Source organism: Octopus bimaculoides, chromosome 6, assembly GCF_001194135.2.
Source record: "Octopus bimaculoides isolate UCB-OBI-ISO-001 chromosome 6, ASM119413v2, whole genome shotgun sequence".
NCBI classification, from domain to species: Eukaryota; Metazoa; Mollusca; class Cephalopoda; order Octopoda; family Octopodidae; genus Octopus; species Octopus bimaculoides.
In genome coordinates, this window is record NC_068986.1 from 6,844,261 (window position 1) to 6,867,069 (window position 22,809).

At 35.4% G+C, this 22,809-nt stretch overlaps 1 protein-coding gene across 1 annotated transcript in view; it reads right to left on the reverse strand.

Moving 5' to 3' along the window:
• LOC106882610 (mucin-like protein) overlaps nt 1-22,809 on the reverse strand; it is a 108,281-nt gene that overhangs the window by 3,121 nt on the left and 82,351 nt on the right. The window contains exons 21-30 of the mRNA XM_052968589.1: nt 21,687-21,812; nt 19,209-19,342; nt 17,450-17,517; nt 13,304-13,467; nt 11,127-11,258; nt 9,847-9,969; nt 9,525-9,591; nt 8,178-8,233; nt 6,761-6,845; nt 3,761-3,869 (exon numbers count right to left, since the gene is read on the reverse strand). Of these exons, the coding sequence (XP_052824549.1) occupies nt 3,761-3,869; nt 6,761-6,845; nt 8,178-8,233; nt 9,525-9,591; nt 9,847-9,969; nt 11,127-11,258; nt 13,304-13,467; nt 17,450-17,517; nt 19,209-19,342; nt 21,687-21,812 (1,064 nt within the window). The remainder of the gene's footprint in view (nt 1-3,760; nt 3,870-6,760; nt 6,846-8,177; nt 8,234-9,524; nt 9,592-9,846; nt 9,970-11,126; nt 11,259-13,303; nt 13,468-17,449; nt 17,518-19,208; nt 19,343-21,686; nt 21,813-22,809) is intronic.

Sequence of the window (22,809 nt, forward strand, 5' to 3'; positions counted from 1 at the left end):
TGTGTATGTATGTATATGTATATATATATGTATGCACATATATATATATATATATATATATATATATATTTATATGCATATGTATGTATGTATAAAAGAAGTTTGCCAATGTTCAGCGACATGAGGACAAGAGAGCTGAAGTATTTCGGATTGTAAGACAGTGTGTAAGAAAAGACTGATGTCATAGGAGAGAAATGTGTCAACATGGATGATGGTGCCCTTGCGTTTGATGATTCTGCAAAGAAGGAAGCTTGGAGAAGCCATTATAAAAGACTGCTGAATGTGGAGAATGAATGGGAGGAGGAGAGTCTGCTAAAGGTTGACCCAATTGAGGGACCAGCTACCTGAATTGACAATTCCCTTTGTAGATAAAGCAATTAAGGATATAAAGATAGGGAAAATATCTGGTCCATTAGGAATCACCACTGAGGTGCTCAAAATATCAGGAAGTGTGGGTTATGGTCTTGTCACCTGCATCCTAAATCATGTAGTACATGAAGGAGTCATATCCAATGACTGCTGTAGCAGCACCATATTCAACTGCTACAAAGGTAAAAGTGATTTTTTAGATAGAAATAACTACAGGGGTATCAAATTATTAGATTAGGTGATGAAAGTTACAGAGAGGGTCATAGTCCAACTAATTAGGGAGATAGTCAGCCTAGACAAAATGCAGTTTGGTTTTGTGCCAGGTAAAAGCACCACTGATGCTATATTTCTGGTAAAGCAACTGCAGGAGAAATACCTAGCCAAATATAAACCTCTGTACTTGACTTTTGTTGATTTGGAGAAAGCCTTTGACAGGGTCCCCCAATCCCTTATCAGGTAGTCAATGAGGAGACTGGGGATAGATAAGTGATTGGTAAGAGCTGTACAAGCTTTGTACAGGGATGCTGTCAGTAAAGTGAGAGTATAGTGTAGAATTCCGAGTAGAAGTAGGGGTGTCACCAAGGATCAGTCCTCAGCCCCCTCTTATTCATCATAGTCTTCCAGGCAATAACAGAGGAATTCAAGACGGGTTGCCCCTGGGAGCTCCTCTATGCTGATGACTTTGCTCTCATAGCTGAGTCACTGCCAGAACTAGAAAAGAAGTTTAGGGTATGGAAGCAAGGTCTACAATCAAAGGACCTTAGGGTTAACTTAGCAAAAACCAAAGTCTTAGTAAGTAGGAAGGCTGACAAATCACAAACCTCTTCAGGTAGATGGTTTTGCTTGATCTGTAGAAACTCTATACAATGTACTCAGTGTAAGATATGGACATGTAAAAGGTGCAGCAATATCAAAGGAAGGTTAAGCAGGAAGACAGCTTTTGTGTGTGGCATGACATATATATTTAAATTATAAACTTCTGGTAAGTTTTACAGATTTTTACATTTCCAGTGATGGATTGGATCTGTAGTCTTCGAATTAGCTTTTTCCTTTCTGGTTTTGAGAAGCCTAATTTCTCAAGATTGATATTTAGGCAGCGTGTTACATCTCCCAGGGTGTCAATAATTACAGGTATAAACTTGAACTTGTAATCTGGATTAGAGTAACTCCAGATTTCTCAATAGATCAGCATAAGTATTCTCTTTTTCACTGATCCTCAGCTTTATGTTAACATCCGGTGGGCAGCTAATTTCCACAACTGTGCACAGTTTCTCTTCTCTATCCCAAATCATTATATCAGGCCTATTGTGCTTAAATCTTATTCAGGTCTTCACTGGTACATTCCACCAGTATTCCTTTTTTTATTATGAGTGGCTATGGCTTCTACCATACTGTGAGTTCTTATTTCTTTGTCTTTGGGGATAACCTTCAGACGGATTTCATTATAGAGTGTCCTAGCTACAACATCATGTCTCATCAGTAGTTGCAACTGATGCTGGTATCAGGTAACTGGCACCCATGGTGGTGGCATGTAAAAAGCACCTTCCAAGCATTTAACCTCACAGAGACAAAGTGGCCAATGCCAGTGGTGTGTAAAAAGCACCTTCCAAGCATTTGGCCTCACTGAGACAAAGTGGTTGATGTCAGTGTCATGTAAAAAGCACCTTTCAAGTGTTGGGTCTCACGGAGGTAATGATAAATGACCAAGACTTTTGGCATTGTCTTGCTTGAGAAGAAGACCCATCAAGCCAAGCAAAATTGCAGTTGTGGCAGATACTGGTGTTACACAATGGTACCCATGCTGGTGGCACGTAAAAGCACCCATTACATTCTTGGAGTGGATGTTGTTGGAAGGGCATCCAGCCATAGAAACTATGCCAAATCAGACTGGAGCTGGTGCAGTCTTCCAGCATGACAGCCCTGGTCAAACCATCCAACCCATGCTTTGACAACGGATGTTAAATGATGATGATGATGATATACATAATATATATACGAGTCAACAAGAACTGAGTGCAGTTGGACATTTATTTGAAATCACTACAATTGTTTCCATGCAATTTAGTTCTCCAGACTCAGGTGTTTGGTTATGTAACTGTTTCCCTGCATTATGAGATCTAGTTGTGTTTCCTAGATCTCGTAATGCAGTAAAGCAGTTTTCTGAGTATGTTCTATCCTCATGTCAGTCCCTAATTCTCCAACAACTTTCTCAAATCTGGTTGTTAATGTTCCCAGTACCCCTACAACAACTGGGATAACAATTACTTTCTTCATTGCCCACATTTGTGAAACTTCATTTTTTAGTGGCTTGCACTTCTCAATATTTTCCAGTTCTTTATCATCCACTCATACATCCCCAGGTATAGCAATATTTATGATTTTGAAGGCGGCGCCGAGCTGGCAGAAACATTAGCACATCGGGCGAAACGCTTAGCAGTATTTCATCTGTCTTCTGAGTTCAAATTCCGCTGAAGTTAACTTTGCCTTTCATCCTTTCGGGGTTGATAAATTAAGTACCAGTTGTGTACTGGGGTCAATCTAATCGACTGGTCCCCTCCCCCCAAATTTCAGGCCTTGTGCCTAGAGTAGAAAAGAATATTTACGATTTTGGTTTCCTTCCTCATTTTATCAACTACAGCAATGTTTGATCATCGAGCAGTAATCACTGATTCACACTAGATTGAAAAATTCCACAAGATCTTATCAATGTTATTTCAATGTCATTTCAAGACTGTGCTTTTCACACAATCTCCAATGAACATATGGAGCTACGTTATCATGCCTCCTCTTGAGCTAATTTTGCTACGCTCGCTCACAATATATGAAACCGTTTAATTTTTTTTTGCCAGACGTCCCATAAAATGGTAATTCACTACTCTTTTCTGTTTGGAACTTGGAGTAATTAGTTCTCAGAGTTTGTTCTGGCATGGTTTCTACAGCTGGATGCCCTTCCTAGTGCCAACCACTTTACAGAGTGTGCTGGGTGTTATTTATGTGGTGCTGACACAAGTGCCACTTATGTGATTACGGGGCACCAGTATAAGTGCTCTGTACATGGTACTGGTACAAGTGCTTTTTTATGTGGTGTCAGCATGACTGCGTCTTACATGGCATTGACAGTGATTAATTTCAAACAAGTCAGTGTATAGTTTTGCAATTGCAAATAATGTGTGTTCCTGAATTTGCTTCAGTCACACTAATGAATATCACAGTTCCACTTGAAGGCAATACGTTCAACCTCATAAGTTGCAAAAAATAATCTGTATTGATAAAAATATATATTTGAACAATCTCATACTATTTGACCCATGTCAGCCTGGGAAAAACAAATTTTTTACATTTAAGAAATAAAAGCATAGTAGGGAATGTTATGTAGCTATATGGAACTTACAGATTTTGTACTGCTCATTCCAATGTTACTGTCATCTACTTTTATACTTCTTTCTAATTTGGCAGATTCAATTAAATTATTTCCATTATATGATGGCTTCTTGTATTTCCTATAAAAATAAAAACATTTGCAAGTTAAATATTTGTAGGAAGAATATTTAACAATTACCCTTTATTGAAACAAACTGAAGGAAACACTAATTTGAAGCATTAAAAGCAGAAAACTAAAGTCTTTCATTTAGTTCTGTGATATTTATGTTGAAACCCCACAATGTCTGACTTAATCTCCCTGAAATAATAAAGTAGCAGATTTTTGGTAGATCAGCACAATTGATTCTGCCCATCCCCTATGAATTGTGGCTTTGTGTTTATATGAATAATCAATGATGCAAAACTTTCTGAACATTAAAGAACTACTTCTGAGAAAAATATTTAAGCAGCATTTACTAAGCTACATTGTAGTGGCAAAATGAGTGATATTTAATGCAGAACAATCACCATTAATAAATTGATGATATTATTTCTTCATATTCCTAGTTATTCTAGCAATGACCAAACAGGATCACATTATTGAATCTTTCCTTTCTTGTTCAAGATAATGAGGACCAAACAATTCAATTTAATAAATAACAACACTAAACATATTAAATTATTATCAAGAGAATGCTAAGGCTTTGAGCTGGCAGAATCATTAGCATGTTGGGCAAAATGCTTAGCGGTATTTCGTCTGCTGTTATGTTCTGAGTTCAAATTTCACCAAAGTTAACTTTCCCTTTCATCCTTTTGGTGTTTGTAAAATAAATACAAGTTGTACACTGGGACCAATGTAATCAACTAATCCCTGTCCTAAAAGTTGCCGGCTTTGTGCCAAAATTTGAAATAATCAAGTTTCAATCATCATTGTTTAGCATCCATTTGAAAAGAAAAGTAAAAATATTTTTGTTAAATGCACAATGTTTTTGAAGATTTGTGTGATAGATTTTCACAAAGTATCCATCCACAAAGTTTTAAGCATAAGTCTATGGTAGAATAAACTTGCTCAAAGTATTGAGCAGTAGGATCAAACACTGAATTTATGTGAATGTCAGGTAAGACTGGATTTAAACCATGGGGTGCCTGTAGCTTTATCAAGTTCGTTCAGGTACATCTCATTGACAAAAGTAAAATAACTTGAAATATCGATGTCTGAGATTCCCAAGAGTTGGCGACACTGAACAAACTAGATGTTTTCACACCTTTTCACTATAAGAGAGATTTTTCTCTCCATGGTAACTGCAGCGTATTTGCGTTTAGCAGTTGAAATATGTGACAAACACATTTCAACTCACCTAAATTCTGCCCATACCTTAACACTGCTTTGCACCTATGCCCCATCATCATCACCATCACCAGAATTCACTCTTCTTACACAGCTATGAGAACAATTAAAGTGATTCTTTAAAATATTTCTGAAGACAACAATGTAAACTTAGCAGAATGTTCTCCTCAAGAATAAAGACTTTGTCTGTATAGGTGTTACATCTGTTTCATATCTTACATTAGTGTGAAGCCTTCATTAACCAGTAACTTCCTTTTGATGTAACATTTAAATATGTCAACAATTGTCAGTTACTGAGTAGCATTAGACTATAGTGCATGTGTTGGGAATTATGTCTTTATCTGTAATGAAGGTAACAGCAAAATGACTGAGATATAATTTTATTGGGTCATTTGTTAAAAAATACAAGGTTTTAATGCAACATAAATTAATGTGGCTTACTATTTGAAAAGAGATTTTATATCTAGTGGGCTTTACAAAAGTCTTGTTACGGTTGGTTTTGGGTCTTTTGAGAAGTTTACGTGTGTGTCAAACATACTTAAAGTTCTACTTTTCCAGCATGTGTCATTAAAATGTTTTTTCATTGTGTGCAGGTGTATATAGATGGAAGTGAAAAGAATCAAGATCTCTGCTCTCCTGCAGATGGGCCACAACAAGTCCGGCATTGCCAAGTGGCTCAACATCAGCTGGATGACTGTCCACAGACTCATGGAGAGGCTCAAGAACAGGAAGGATCTCAAAGATTGATCTCAAGTTGTCAACTATTTGGCTATGAGAAAGGCCTTCAAAAGTGATCTGAAACACAAAATGACTGCACTCATGAAGAACAACAATGTCTTAGTGTCCATGGTATCAAGGGCCGTTAAAGAGAAGGGTGGCAAGAGCTTGAGGTACATGGAAAGGCCTCTGCTCACTGACCATATGTGAGAACAATGTCAGAAGTGCTGTCATCACATTCTCAATGACTTGAGGTGTCACAGCAATTGAGTTCTCATTTTTTTCTGATGAAAAAAAACCTTCACGGTTGATCTGGTCATCAACAAGCAGAATGATAATGTGGTTGGCTTCAGCCAGGACATCTCTGAGGTCCACTATATGTCCACAACCAAGCATCTGGAAAGTCCTGCTCTGGGTGTGAAAGATCACGAAGAAGGTGGACACCGTCCTTCAGCAGGATGGTGTCGCAGCCCACAGGGACAAGGTATGAATTTCTTGTTGAAGGACTTTTGGCTGCCGCAGTTGCCTGACCTCAATCCCCTTGACTACAGCGTGTAGGTAAATGTCAAGGTCAAAGCCTGCAAAGTTCACCACAGAAACATCAATGAACTGAAGTCCTTTGTCAACTGTATGTGGGCCAGTATAAGCAAGGACTGCAACGTGTGCGCGACTTTCAGGTCTTGCTTGGAGCACATGCTCATTACCGAGGATGGCCACATTGGTTAATATTAATATTTAAACACATGTTTATATGTTAAAACAGTAAAAACATGTCTAACTGCATCAAAGCTATTGTGTGCTTTTATGAGAGCATTGTAATGAGTGTAACAGGACTTTTGCAAAGCCTGGTATGTATACCTGTAAAAGAATCACTTGTAGAAACAAGAGAATAATTGTTTGATAGTTATCCAAAAATAAATCCCTAAATAAGATAAAGAAGTTGAAATAGAAAACAAATTAATTTACCGTATTATATACACAATAACTACAATTAAGAGAAGACAAAGAATTCCCAGCACTACTCCAATAACAATTGCAGCAGTTCGAAAACCTAGGAAGAAGAAAAAAAAGAAATGGTAAATTTCAAATAAATATATTAAAATAATGTTTAAAATGGAATAAATAATATCGTGTCATGAGTTTTTGCAAATTTTGCTTCATTTGTTTTATTTTTCAGTTAGTCAAAGTTGTATGACGATTTACACTGAATGACCTTCCGTCAATGCATAACTCACTTGTAAATACATCTAACCAATTAGATAGTATTGCCTTGTTTTTTATACAACATACCGAAAGAGTGTAGTAAACTACTTCTATCAACTAAAAGGAACCCCAAAATTCTTGGACGCATGGTTTTGACTGCAGAAATACATAATGCAATAGTGTGAATACACTTGGCTATAAAAGCACACAGTTGTAAAATCTGCAAAGTTTACTTGCTTTCTTTGCCAGTCAAACACTGGTAAAATTGTTTGTGTTCATGAATATCTAGTGAACTCTTTCTAAAGACTTCTGATAACTTGTTACAAATAGAGGCGATTTCATAAGGATTTTAAATATTTAGTGTTAACATGATCCAACCTTCTTACCATTAGTTTCTGAAACAAGTTATTGTCTTAAAGTATGTCAATTCAATCAAAAGGATTTACTGTATATAAATAATTATTTGAAACAGATTTCTAATCTTGTGAAAAAATGTTTATAGAAGAGTTGACTTTTATGACTTTGTCTCTTGTTTGCAATTAAAAAGTAAAGCACAGCATGTTAGAAAAATAAATGAGCTTTAACTCTTTATTTGACATAAATTCCCATTCAGTGAAAATATAATACTCATAACAAATAAATTTTTGATTCCAACTGAAAATAAAAATTGAGTAAAACTTTCTATAAACCAGGGTTATGAAATTTATGTTAGCAAAATATATACTTATTGGTAAGAATCTATGGCTTTATCATTCAAAATTTGCCAAGGTCAACTTAGATATATGCTTCATCAAGGTCAAGATAAAATATAACTGAGTAGAAAAAAAGAGCAGCTCAGGTACAATATAAAAAATGATGAGTTTTTACTTTAGCAGTTTCTAAGGTTATGGTTTTGAACTTCCTTCCAAACAAATTTGTGCTAAACAAATTAAGTGAACATTATATGGGTGGATTATACAAATGGAAAATGACTAAAATGCCAGTTTCGTAAGCTTTCAAGCATGAATGCTATTCAACATAAAACTGCTAACTTTTCATTGAACATATGAATCTCCTACAGTAGAATGTCACAACATGTAGCAAACCATCAAATTAAGTTTAAAGTTCAATGAATAGATGAATAGTAAAGTTGTCATGTATACACACAAAGAATTAAGGTTTACAACATTATATAACATACTCTCCTCTTCTTCCAGTTTCTTATCACAATATTTGTCGGTCCAGTAATCATGACATCTGAAAGTAAATTTCAAGCAAATAAAAATTTTAATGAATCCAGTATTGTGTATGTGTGAGTGTATATGTGAGTATTTTTTTTATATATGTGTAACTGTATGTATTAAATATTTTTTTTTGTTGTTGTTTATATCCAAGCAATGGACCACTGCATCATCATTCAATAAAATGTTTTTATGGAGAGAAAAATATTCAAAAACATGAACATATGTCAGAATGACAAAGAAACAAGGAAGGTACCATGTGGTCATGGTATGTGTTATAAACAATAGCTAATTCACTATTTATAATTAGGCAAATTCTATTGTATTTCTTTAAATTAATTTTATTTCAGTTAATTTTTAAAATACTACTTTTTCCAAAAATAATTCCATGGGCTTAAATACAGACTTAAATAATTTTTTTTTCTGAAAATAATAAAAATTACTGGGGCTAAAGAAGAAAAGAGTTTCTGAATATAAGCCCATAGGCTTAAAATTGGATGAGCTTATTTTTGGAAAAAACCAGTAACGTTTTTTTAATTTTTGTCTTAATAAAATATAGGAAATTTTTAAAATGTTATTCTTGGCTGCAATATTATAAGTACAGTAGATTTTTAATTTTAAGTACTTTTTAGTTTCCTTTAGAAGTGACAAATTAGGAAATTCTACTGAAGAAATCTTGTTCTGTACTTTTCCAGGTATAACAACTTAAGAATATTAGCATGCATGCGATTGCATTTTTCATTGTAATGTAATTTGTTTCACTTTGAAATCTCCCTTTGCACATGCCAATTCTTAAAGTAAAATATCTTCAAAATTAGAGGGATTGCTTTCTCAGTATTTGTAAGGTGGTGAGCTGGAGGAATCTCTTGCATGCTGGGTGAAATGCTTAGAGGTACTTTGTCTGCTACTATGTTCTGAGTTTAAATTCTGCTAAGATCAACTTCGCCTTTCATCCTTCTGGGGTCAATGAAATAAGTACCAGTTATGCTCTGGGGATTATGCAATCGACTCATCCCCTTCTCTCCAAATTTTCAAGGCTTTGCGCCTAGAGTAGAAATAATTATTTAACTGTGCTTTGATTTTCAGAATATAGCTTGACCTGGAATATACTCTCAGACAATTCACAGATTTCTTAAAGAAAACAACTTAAAGTGAGAATAAAATATATTTTAATTGATGAAGTAATTTTTGAAAATTTTTATATGAACTTATGCAAAAGTACATTACTTGCTGCTGGTTTGTAATAAACAGTTTCACATGTAAAATAATCTTAATGCAAGTTATAGAATCACATTGTCACTTCTCACCTGCATTGATAAGACTCTTCAAGCTTTATACAATCTCCATTTTGACAACGATGGCCAGCACACACGTCTAGATTAAAGCAAGGAAAAAAAAAGACATTGTTTATTATCAGAGGAATATAAAATAGATAAGCAGGTGAAAGTAGGGTGAGGCTATAGAGTCAAGGTTGAAGAGAAAGGAAGAATTGATAGAAATATAGAAATAGTTCCAAAGTAGTGTAGTTGCATGTGTGTGAGAGAGAGAGGAGGAGGAGAGAAAAATTGATGGGGAGGAGAAAAACATGGTTAAATGAATTTTGATTGAAACTTTGATAAAAATACTCACCAACACAAGATTTACTTTCATTCTTAAAGACATGACCAGATTCACATAAACATTTGTAACCACCAAATGTATTTGTGCAAGGGATACTTCCACAAGGTTGAATAGTGTTGCATTCATCAATATCTAAATTAGAAAAACCACAACATTACTATCATTAATTTATAAAAGCCAGGGATCTTTTCTGTTTGGTTGCCAGTGGTGGCCAGCGTCAATTGTCTGTTCGAATTGATTTCATATTCAGTGTAATGAAACACTTTTATAGGCTAATTAATGACGTGAAAAGCATTTTCACTATAAATCAATAAATAAGGAGTTATTAGTAATTAAATTTTTGAAAATTTTGGTAATTTTAGCCAATTGTAAGCCACAGATAGATTCATGTCTGTTTCGATAATAACTTGAAAACTATTTTGCCTGTTGCCATAGTAACAATCTTTGATAAGTCTGCAAGGAATCATGTGTTGACAGCAGTCTTGTTTACTCATTTCTTTTTGTTATTGGGCATTGAGGTGGTTGTGAGGTGTGCTAAAAATAACAGCTAGATAAGATTTTTTTGATAAATTTTTTACATTTAAGTTTATTTGCCAACATCTCGCTCAGAGATTTAACACTAACTGCTTTCTCTTTTGAATTAAGATGAATATTTATTTACATGAAAGAAAATCACCAGAAAACTTTTGTGCTAAAAACAACAGCTAAATAAGATTTATTTACATGAAAGAAAATTACCAGAGACATAACACGTGTTGTTTATAAATATTGACAACATGTGCTATTTTCAGGATGTTGACAATGCAGAAAATGATAGCTTCAAAATCCTGTTTCCTGACTGGGTGAAAATTATCAAACTTTAAACCTCTATGACTTTTTTAAAACATTTTCCTGGCAAAAATGAAATAACTCCAGCAATTCAGTTTGGGCAAGTGTATTATTGTGTCAAAGTTTAGAATTTTTGGTAAACTTTAATTTTTAGAACTGCTGGCAACCAAACTGAAAAGATCCAAATTCAGATGTTCTTCAAATTGTGAAAAGTTTATATTGAATTTAGAGAGTGGATTAAATATTACATATGACTTTATCCACATATAATCAATACATAGCAATATCTATATCAAAATTGTCTTTATAATAAAATTTTCTATTCATTATACACTGGAAAACATTAAAATAATCTCTTTGCAAAATTAATAATTAGAAAAGTTAGAGCAAAAAGAATTAACTTTTTTTTTTTTTACTCTGTTTAACTTATTTCCACTCTTTGACCCTAATGTTGCACTTACCTTTACATGTAAACAAGCCATATTGGGGCGAATGATCAAAACCTGGTTTACAATTACATCTAAAACCCTTTTCCTCTGCTGTACAGTTTGTAGTCATTGAATCACAAATGATTTCCTTGCACATATCTTGGACTAAAAAACATTATCAAAAAATAGGAGAAAATATTTAAAATACTGCTATGAATCCCCTGGCAAATAGAACATTGTGTTTTATACAGCATGTTTTATGTAAAGGACTGCAATTGTTTCAGATTTGACAAATGAATGTAATCACAAAGAGAGAGTTATAAGAAGTGTTTTTGATGCTAAAATGATAAATAGTATTGACAAGGTAGTAATGTTTGTTAATGAATGTATAAGTGAGCAATTGCTGAGTAATTGTGTCAAAGTTAATTAGTAGTTGATCAAATAATATTTTCCAGTATTCAATCACTCCCATCATTGCTGGTCAGAAGACAAGACATAGCAATGGAGTAAAGTTTTTAGTTCAATGTGGCAGCACTGCTTACATCTGAGGCGTTCAGTTCTGCTTCAGAAAGTGATTTCTTAGCTGTCCTGATTTATTTATTTATTTTTACTAGTTTCAGTCATTAGATTGTGGCCATGCTGGGGCACTGCCTTGAAGAATTTTTTGTCAACTGAATCAATACCAGTACTTTTTTGAAGCCTAGTACTTATTCTATCGATCTCTAGGGACCTAGACACACTAACACTGGTTGTGAAGCAGCGGAGGAGCAAACACAGATGCAAAGACACACACAAACATACATAAATACATACATGCACACACACACATACACACACACACACACACACACACACACACACACTCACACTCACACACACACACACATACATATACATATACATACATACACACATATATACATATACATACACATATATATATGTATATATAAACAGGCTTCTTTCAGTTTCCCTCAATTAAATCCACTCACAAGGCATTGGTCAGCCTGAGGCTATAGCAGAAGACACTTGCCCAAGGTGCCATGTAGTGGGACCGAACCCAGAAGCAAACAGTTCATGTTAACTGAAGAAGGAAGTTGTTCCTTGGAGATCATGGCTCTGATTGGAAACTTTTTCAGTGATTACATATTTCAACCACAAAAAACTTCCAGAAAAACAGGCCAATCATAGTGAGACATTAAAGCAATATTTAGAAGCATGGGACTGACAACATTATGTAATTCTGAGATTATCTGAGAAAATTACAAAAGTGAGTTTGATTAGCTCTGATTTCTATATCTAAATTATCATTTTCAAGTAGATGTTGGGGAAGAATTTTCTTAAGCCCATGTAATAAAGGTATCTTGGGCCATTTTATCCAGTATTTGGTAAAAAATATTATGTTCTAAGAGCATGGAAATATTTGTCTAGGTGTTTTATTACTTTTCTGATGACAAAAAAATGAGTAACACAAAATTGCCTTACATTTAGGAAACATGAAGCTTCTGTAGAAGCTAAAAATGGTTGGGATTTTTAGATTATAGATTAAATAAGACAATTTATAGATTAAGTAAGACAGTTCATTTGTTTAGCCATTTCATTAATATGATTACTTAAAGTTTAGAGATGAACCTAACTAGACAATACATTAGAAATGTTTTCAATAAAACACGACAACAGAAGATGATAGAATCTTTTTATTTCAGATTTCATTCAATCAGTTTAATTTTTTTGTTGTTGATTCATTTGTATTAAACTAGGAGAGTTAGAATGTGATATTCATACAATGAAACCTATATGTCAAACAATCAGATGAAAGTATGAAGTCATACAAGAATTGAGCTATGCAAATAAAAGTACACACTTTTACTAACACAAATATAAGTTTTACATGAATTAAATTTGTAAATTCATTAATCTGAACTACAATTGTTGTAGTTCAGTTTATAAGGCAGACTTGCTGTGATATAGAAATGATTTATTGGTTACAAGGTGTAAACTCTATTATAATTGTTACAAGTTAGATTGCGAACTAAAAAAATTGGTTGCAATTACACATCATGGTTGAAACATTTAGCATTAAAAAAGTGCCCCTTTGTTAAAAAATACTTATCTGATTAAATAATTCAGGAGAAAATACAAAAATTGAAAGATTATCCAATTTATGGCAGCATAGAAAAAATGGATGCAATATGACAGAAAGTACGTACCATTTAGTTGTAAAGAAGCAGGGGCAACACATAAACCATTGAACTTACAACAGTCTGCGCTACATCCCTTTTTCAGCATGTTTTCCAGATCTGCTTGCTTAATAGCATCTCCATAAATTGTATAAAGGACTTTCAAGGAGTTTTGGTCAGTAGATCTCTTTGTCCTATAATAAAAGATGAAGAAATAAAATTCATATTTCTTAAATAGGAACAATTCCTGAAAATATATTATTTCACATATGCTAGATTTATTGAGATGGTGCCATAAAAAATAAATGTAGTAACCTTCATTATTTAATGGATTTATAAAATTTTACAAAATAAGAATACTTAAAAGAGCACCATTTTGTAATTAGCAGAAACATTATGTAACTGTTACAGTTATGCATTTGGATAAGTTTGAATGTTATGACAAGAAAAAAAAAATCTGAGGAGCTGTCATTTGGTTTGTGAATGAGAAATTGTTTTAAATTGATAGATTTTGGGTAGTATTGAAGATGGGTAAATAAACAGGGAGCAGAAAAGCAATAATATCAACAAATATAGTCAGAATAAAGCAGTGATTCAACATTTTGATTCACTGAATCAATCCTTCCATTGGCTACCTTTCGATATGTAGAAATCCTGCATCGCATCACCCATCAGTTTTAAGACATGACTCTCCTTTTAGTGAAAAAGTTTTTTCTTAATTTAAAAAGTATTTAATTTTGTTTGTTTGTTCCAACAGCAAAGACTGAGGTCAATTCAACCTCACATCAGTGAAACACTTCTCAATCACTATACAATTTTACCTTTCCTTTTCTTACTTATGCAGCAAAATATTTCTCTCCTTTCTTGTTTAAGTACCCTCATCACTCACCCACACCTTCATCATGGGTAATGACCTACTATTAACACTTTCCTCAACCCCTTTTCTCTTTGCTGCACCCTCCTAACCAACTTCAAATGCCCTTCCCACTTGTACTCATCTGTGTAGGTCCATTCAACTAGGCTGTATTCATCCCTTACTTCAACATTCCAGCAATAAATCCCTCTCAACTCTTATCTTTCTCTTCGAGTGGTACTCATAAAACTTGTTAAGAGACTTTATCTGTCGTCCTCTCAATGTTTCTGCCACACTACCTTAGTTTAGCAAAGCTGTTATACAGAGGAAAATTGCTTACCCTTACCTACCAAAGTAAGGTAGTTGTGCAATATTCAAAATGGACTTGTCTGATAACTGGATCTATCCTGCAGGCAACAGCTATTTGAATTAGCTCTGCAAGTTAGATGCTGAATTAGGACATGGGGAATAGTTTCATCTCTCTCTGCATGTCACAGACAAATCAAGTTGATGGTACTGCTTTGCTTATAGAGTTTATCCTGATCCACACAATCAGACCAAGGACAATGTTCTCTGAGCTTTGAAAAAAAAGTCCGAGTTGATTTTCATGGTACTGTAAGCTACTGTTCAATAAATCCAGTAGTTGCCATGAATTGATCACAGAGTAATTTAATGCATTGAATAATGGAGAAGAAGAAATCTCGAGCTGGTGTTGTGCCAGAAGGGAAATGCTGCTGACAATTACAGACCAATTTCCTGCCTCCCATTAATGTGGTGGTTACAGTCAGGAGGAATTGCAGAAGAACTGTATAAATTTCTTGATGAGAATGATATATTACCAACAGAACAAAAAGGTTGTAGAAGGAGATGCAGAGATACTGAAGATCAACTGTTGGTAGACAAAATGGCAATGTAAGACTGTAAATGAAGGAGAACATATTTGTGAATGAACTGGATTGACTATCACAAAGCTTATGATATGATTCCGCATTCGTGGTTCATCGAGTGTTTAGATCTGTTTGAAATTCTGAAGAATGTAACATGTTTCCTGAAGAGAAGTATGGTGGGATGGAAAACTGAACTGACATCTTATGGAAAAAGACTTAGGCACCCTGAGTATCAGAAGAGGGATTTTCCAGCGTGATAGCTTATCTCTGTAGCTTTTTGTTCTCTGCATAATACCTCTGAAATTGGTACTTATGAAAATATTGAAACACATGAAGAAGGCCGACATCATTAAAACTGAAAATTGTGTAACTAAAGAAAAATTTAAACAAGAAATGAACAAAGAAGAAGAAAAAGCATGGAAGGAAAAGAAAATGTATGGTCAGTTAGCAAGAGGTGTGAATGTTAAGACAGATACAAAGGACTGGTGGCTCTGGATGAGAAGTGACCTGAAGATAGAGATAGAAGCACTCATATGCGCAGCTCAGGAACAAGCATTAAGGACCAATTATATGAAGTGCAGAATGTGTGGTAAGAGGGGTGAAACAGTAGCGTGCATCATTAGTGGATGCCTGAAATTGGCACAATGTGAATACAAAAGAAGGCTTGACAATATGGTAAGAATGATCCATAAAAAGCTCTGTGGAAATCATGGCCTACAAAGAATAAAGGCATCATATGAGCAAACCCCAGAAGGAGTCACCGAAAATGTGAACTGTAAAATCCTGTGGGATGCAATGATCCAGTGCGATCACCTGACCAAACATCAGAAACCAGACATTGTTGTGGTGAATAAAAAAAGAAAGAACATGTATGATAATCGACATAGCATGCCCTGTGGATAACAGGATCAATGAGAAAGAAGAAGAAAAAATAAACAACAATGACGATTTAAAATGGGAAATATGAAGGTTGTGGTCAATGAAGAGATTAGACATGAATACTGATAGTAATTGGTGCACTTGGAAGTATCAGCACTCAACTACCAACATGGCTGAAAAAGATTGGTACAAGTATGACAGTAGAACACCTACAAAAATCAGCATAGCTTGGAACTGCAAGAATTCATCTCAGGGTTCTTGAAGTATGACCGGTAAACAAGTGTCACCTTAGTCTGCTGGCTGTGGACAGCTGACACATTCCATCATACTCAGCAAAATAAGCTGTGAGTTCCCTTGGTATAAAAAATGGGCTACAGCAAATATTCTGCTCAATACCACAGATTTGCTTGACAGTTGTTTGACCTTAACCAGTTGAGCATGTCCCTTAGTGGCTGACGATATATGCATCTCTTATCACAAGCAGAAGTAGTGGGGGAGCATCATAGCAATATGTTGAGAGGAATTCTTTGAGGTTTGAATAATTCATCTCTGGAAACATGGATGTTTCGTTCAATATCCTTAAATAGACCTTATTCAGGGACCTTTTGAGCGGGATGGGCTACTCAACATGAAGAAAATTCTAACTGGGCCTCACCTGCAAGGTCATCTGCTGTTAATCTTGATATGAAATCACCATATCACTCACATATGGTTGTGATGCATGTGCCTGGTGTACCCTTATCAGACAGGTAGTCATGATGGGTATACTGGGCTTCGTATATTTTACCCCAGTGTCACTTTGATGGCATGCACGCACTGCTCTCTCACCCAATAATAATAATAATAAAATACAATCCCTTAAAGTTTGAAATAGGAAGAATTTAGAGCATGTGAACAGTAAAGGCCATGCCTGTAATAATTGGGGCATTGAAAACAGTCAGCCAAGATATAAACAAATGGCTGAAGGAGATTGAAATAGAATGCCTAGTAGAGCTTCTACAGAAAGTTTGTCACTTAGGGACAGCAAAGATTATCAGGACGGTTCTAAGCACTTAAAAGATTGCTGAAACATCATCATCATCATCGTTTAATGTCCGCTTTCCATGCTAGTGTAGTAACGCCGTGCGCATGCGTAGTCTCACGCATGCGTGGAATTAAACAACCAAGCGTTCCCGCTCAATTCATTCTCTTTCTTGCTGGCCAGCAATAGAGCATGGATATGTCAAGAAGTGTCTCCAACACCCAACTCTGGAGACAGTCTCTTTACGTGTATAGCTGTCACTCTCCATCTTTCGGACTTACACTCGACAGCTCGCTTACACCTACATAACAACGTCCCAACAACTATGCTCACACAATCAGAAGCTGTAACAACAAGAGCTAAAGATGTATATATTTACCACCTGAATAAATGTTGTATAAGTTGATAGTCTGGAGTTCAGCGTTCCGTTATATTCTTAATTTTATATAGGAAAGTCAGGTATACATCTAATGATGTATAACCAACTTTCCTATACTAGCATGGGTTATTAATAATAATAAATAATGAACGCTTACCGGTTGCTTTGATTTGTCACAATGTCATCAATTACAACTACATTATTTTTTCCAATTTTGTCAAGTATCTGAAATATAAGAATACATAGAATATTACTTTTAGCATTATCATTAATATCAAACTGTAACTCCAGCTGCTGTAGCCAACTTATTGAGTTTCTTTAGAAATTCACTTGAATTGCTGATGGTGGCTCATGAGTGGATGTTATCTATCTAGGCTTTGCTGAAATCTTCAGTTCTATATCACACAAATGACACATGGAAAACTCTCTGCAATGGGTATGAAAGCTAATCTCTATAACTGGCTGAAGTCCTTCAGTCTTGGTCAAAAAGAGGCAGTTATGGTTCTAGGACATCATTCTTCACCCTATGAGATGGTGTACCACAGGGATCCATTCTTGGACCCCTACTGTTTGTTGCATATACTAATGACATAGATGCTAACTTGAAGAATGTTACAGTGTTGAATTATGTAGATAACATCAAGCAGTACCTTGCAATAAAATGAATAGATCCTATGTGCTATAGATCTTTCCAGCAATCAGACCTGGACACAATGCAGCAATGGATCTCTGACTTGCAACTCAAGCTAACTGTGGACAAGTGCATCTCTCAACAACACCAATCTCAAGAAGTCTGTCAGTGAATGTAACATGGATATAATTGTAAACAGCAATCCGTGTTGGAAAAACCACATCTCCAAGATTGTCAAGGAGGCTGAGGGCGTCCTGGCATCACTCAGTAAGACCTTTGTCTCTCCAACTATCGATTTAAAGCTGTATATGACTATGGTATGTCCACTCTTAGAACTTGCATCACCAGTCTGGAACCCCTATCTTGCTCAGCATATAAATCCCCTGGAAACTCTTCAGAAACGTGCAACAAATCGAATACTTGCCGTCAGGCATCTACCATAGTCCAAATGTCTCGCTTCCCTGGGAATGGGCACACTGAATCTCAGATGTCTGGCGACTGACTTGGTTGATACCCACAAGATTATCCATCATCTTTCCAACAACAACCTTGGGCACCTTCTTGAATTCCATATGACAAACACTCGTGGACATGCTTACACAGTCAAGAAAAAAAACAAAAACAACACAGCACCTATGACTTTTGTAAACATTTCTCCATGTTCAGAATTGTTGAAGTATGGAATAAACTACCTGCTCTCAAGACACTGCATCTTTCAAAACTTCCATGCCTCTTGAAATCCATGGACAGTTCACCTGATGCTACCTTTTTTTTTTTAAGTTGTGGTACACCTCAGCACTGTATGCAACAATTTCATTATTCTATTATATAGACACAAATGATGGTTTGTTGATAGAAATAGAAGCATTACATTGGTAAAAGATCAAACATCAACTTCAGGCGAAGTAGATATAGGATCACTTAATCTCTCACAAGACTGTAGGGTGTGATTTGAGGAAATTTTGTTGCTTTTTCTGGCAACTTGCAGCTACAGTCTTGTAGAAACTGTTTTGTAAACTGTGTTGATAACTAATGGAAGATAAATTCAGACTGAGTGATCACAAAATCTTTGGTCTGATCAAGAAAATGGAATTTCTTAATTTGTATTAGGTTAAGTATAACATCATAAGAAAAACCACTAAATGGAGGAATGTATAAAGAAATATGTATTCATCAAATGCAATCAGCCAGGTTTATTTCTACTTTTCAATTACAGGTATGTTTAAGCCAAATATAGGAAGCATTTCTAGCAAATTCCAATTGAAGACAAGATGGATGTACTTACTGATTTTTTCATTCCTTCACTAGTAGTTTTATATTCTTCACTGGATTTGTCAGCCAGTTTTTCTGCCATTTGTGTTTGCGTTATACCTCGCAGATTAATTGACATGAATCCAGAAAATTTGTTTTTGTTGGCAACTGTAATACAGAAAATATAAACCTGACTAGATACTTCCAAAATGTACCAACATTGGTAGAAGAGTATAAAATCCAAAGAATACTCAAACTATATTTAATTAAATATATAGACAAAAGAAACAGGCTTGGAAGGACTAGAAGAACAGTGGTAGTAGGGAATTGTATCAAACTGCCAGAAGGGAAGCTAGGCGACAGGTTTATTTAGCCAGAGGTGAAGCAGATAAGAAAAAATTTGCCAGTGTTCTGAGCTGTGAGGACCAAAGACTTGAGGTATTTCGTGTTGCAAGACAGTGTGTGAGAGAGAATCGTGATGTTGTGGGAGAGAAATGTGTTTGCATGGATGATGGTACACTTGCCCTAAACGTGGCTGCAAAGAGAGAGGTTTGGAGACGCCACTACGAAAGGTTGCTCAATAAAGAGAATGAATGGGAGAAAGAGAGTCTGCCGAATGTTGACCCAACAGAGGGACCAGCTATCTGAATTGACAGTACCATGGTAGATAAAGCAATTAAGACTATGAAGACAGGGAAAGCCCCCGGCCCATCAGGAATCACTGCAGAGATGCTCAAGATATCTGGCAGTGTCGGCTATAGCCTAGTCACCCATATTGTTAACCAGGTGATACACGAAAGAGTCATATCCAACAACTGGTTTAGCAGCACCATAGTCAACTGCTACAAAGGTAAAGGTGATGCTTTAGATATAAATCATTACAGAGGTATCAAGTTGTTAGATCAGGTAATGAAAGTCACGGAGAGAGTCATAATGTAGTTTATGAAGTGCTCAGACAGTCTGCAACTTGTTGTTGATGGTTTCTGCTATCTAAATGCATTTTAGTACTACAGGAGAATGTAATGACAGTATGGTACAGAAAAGGTTGGAAACAGTTCATGAAATTAACCATCTGTGGCCAACAAATGGTTTTTATCACTATACGAAGGTAGACTGTAAAAGCATATAGAAAGAGTGTTCCATGCTAGTGATGGTCATTAATACAAAAGCCTGGAGGGACATGAGCTGCATATGAGGCTTTGTTAATATTAACTTGTGTTGGAGGTAAAGCACAAATGAGCTAGGGAGTGACTGGATATCAATAAAAGCGTATCTATAAATCAACTACATTGGTTATGTATACATGATACAAATTAAGGATAAATACTGGGTGAAATGTGTCCATATAAAAAGGAGAAACCAAGTGAAAACATGAAAGTAGTTAGTAGGGTGAATATCAAAATATTAGACCTGAAAGATGATGTGCAGGATTGAAATGAATGGTGATTTTGTGTACCATAGATTCAGCCAGTTTATGTCAACAGATAAAATAGATGTGAAAATGATAGTAATGATGAAAATACAGTTATGATTGCAATGATTCTAATAATCTAAACAGATGGAGGTTATAATTTCTTGATGAAAAATAAGTAAAAAGGGCTTATTAAAATCTCTTGGCAATGCAAGAAAAGGGTTGGACTAATTCCAGGCAACTCAACAGCAAATCAGGGTTTCAAAAACATTAAATACCAAACTTACAATAGTTTATCTTTACTAATTCCTATTATGAACTTACATTTATTTGCTCAGTTGTATAGCTCTCATTGTTTTTGTTTTTGCCAATTAGTGAGGGAGAGAAAGAAAGTGCCTATGACACCTGGTGGGGGAGAGGGGAGAAGTTATCTTCAAATCAGAGGTCTGGCTTGAATGCTTGCAACAGGATGGCCTCTGCTAGAGATACTCAAGGTTCATGTAGCAGTTGACTTAATCTGTCATAAACTGGATGATGGATTAAGTCAACCACTTAACAAATATGCACAAAGCACAGCGTGCACAAATCCTAGCTTATAGAAACCTATAAATACACATACAGGTATATTGTGGCACTCCTTTGGTTATGACGACGAGGGTACTAGTTGATCTGATCAATGGAACAGCCTGCTCGTGAAATTAATGTGCAAGTGGCTGAGCACTCCACAGACACGTAATTCCAAGGGAGATTCAGCATGACACAGAGTGTGACAAGGTTGACCCTTTGAAATACAGGTACAACAGAAACAGGAAGAAAGAGTGAGAGAAAGTTGTGGTGAAAGAGTACAGCAGGGTTTGTCACTCCCACCCTCTGCCAGAGCTTCGTCGAGCTTTAGATGGTTTTTCTCAATGAACACTCATAATGCCCGGTCTGGGAATTGAAACCACGATCATATGACCATGAGCCTGCTGTCCTAACCATTGGGCCATTGTGCCTCCACAACATACAGGTGTACAAACAAATATTCAAAGCCCTACATGCATATACAGTTACACATATGTAAAGTAAATAAAATATGCAAAGCAAATTCAAAATACTTACGAACTTCACAAGTACCATTATCTGAGACATATCCTGTCTTACATTTACACTGAAAACTTCCAAGTACATTGAAACAATATTGACCAAAACCAGAACATTTAGATGGCATAGTGCATTCATTGATATCTAAGAGAGAAGAAAAAATGCATATATAATAACAAAATAAATATTATGATATAAATTTTGCTTCTCAAACAATTGTACATGTATTGGGTCATCCCATAAATAATGCAGTTTTTTCAGTTGCATTAACTAAAAGTCGAAGGGGGACAAGATAAACTACCTGCATCAACTTGCTATAAAAGCAGGTAGTAATTTTACCTTGTTCTTATTCTTAGTGCAAGTTTTGAAGAGTGGTGTTCGATTTTAACAGTTATTTTTCAAAGCTATAGTAGAAGTAACAAAGGAGTATATTTGGCATATTTTGTTTTAGGAGTTCAATAAAGACAACGACGCAACAGAAAGAGTGAGGAATATTAATGCAGTATATGGGGATTGGACAATAAGCGTAAGCCAGTGTCAATGGTGGTTCCAGAAATTCCAAACCAGAAACTACAGCCTAGAAGAACCTCATTCTAGAAGAACTGTAGAGCTCGATGAGCAAACACTGGTGGAACAAAATCCCATCGTTGAAAAACTAGCATAGAAGCTTGGATTTGGTCTTTTAACCAGTCATTCAAGTCAACACTAGAAGAAAATGATCATTTTTGGTTTCAAGATGAAAGGTGTTCTTCCATCTGGATAATGCTCGGCCATTTATAGTGAGGATGTATTTATATATTATTGAAATTTCTATCTGTAGCTCATAGTGCACCAACAGATACCTGGTTAGCAAGAGTTTATTGGCTTTTTAAACGAAGATATTCTATTAATTTGAACTATTCTGAACACTATCTTCTTGATGTTTCATTTACATGTATACTAATACAATTTTCTGTGTTACTAGACATGTTTCCTAGACTGCTTCTTTCCTTAAATTGTTCATTTGTGTTTAAATTTCACAGGAGTGGCTGTGTGATAAGTGGCTTGCTTATCAACGACATGGTCCTGGGTTCAGTCCCACTGCATGGCAGCTTGGGCTGACCAAAGCCTTGTGAGTAGATTTGGTAGATAGAAACTGAAA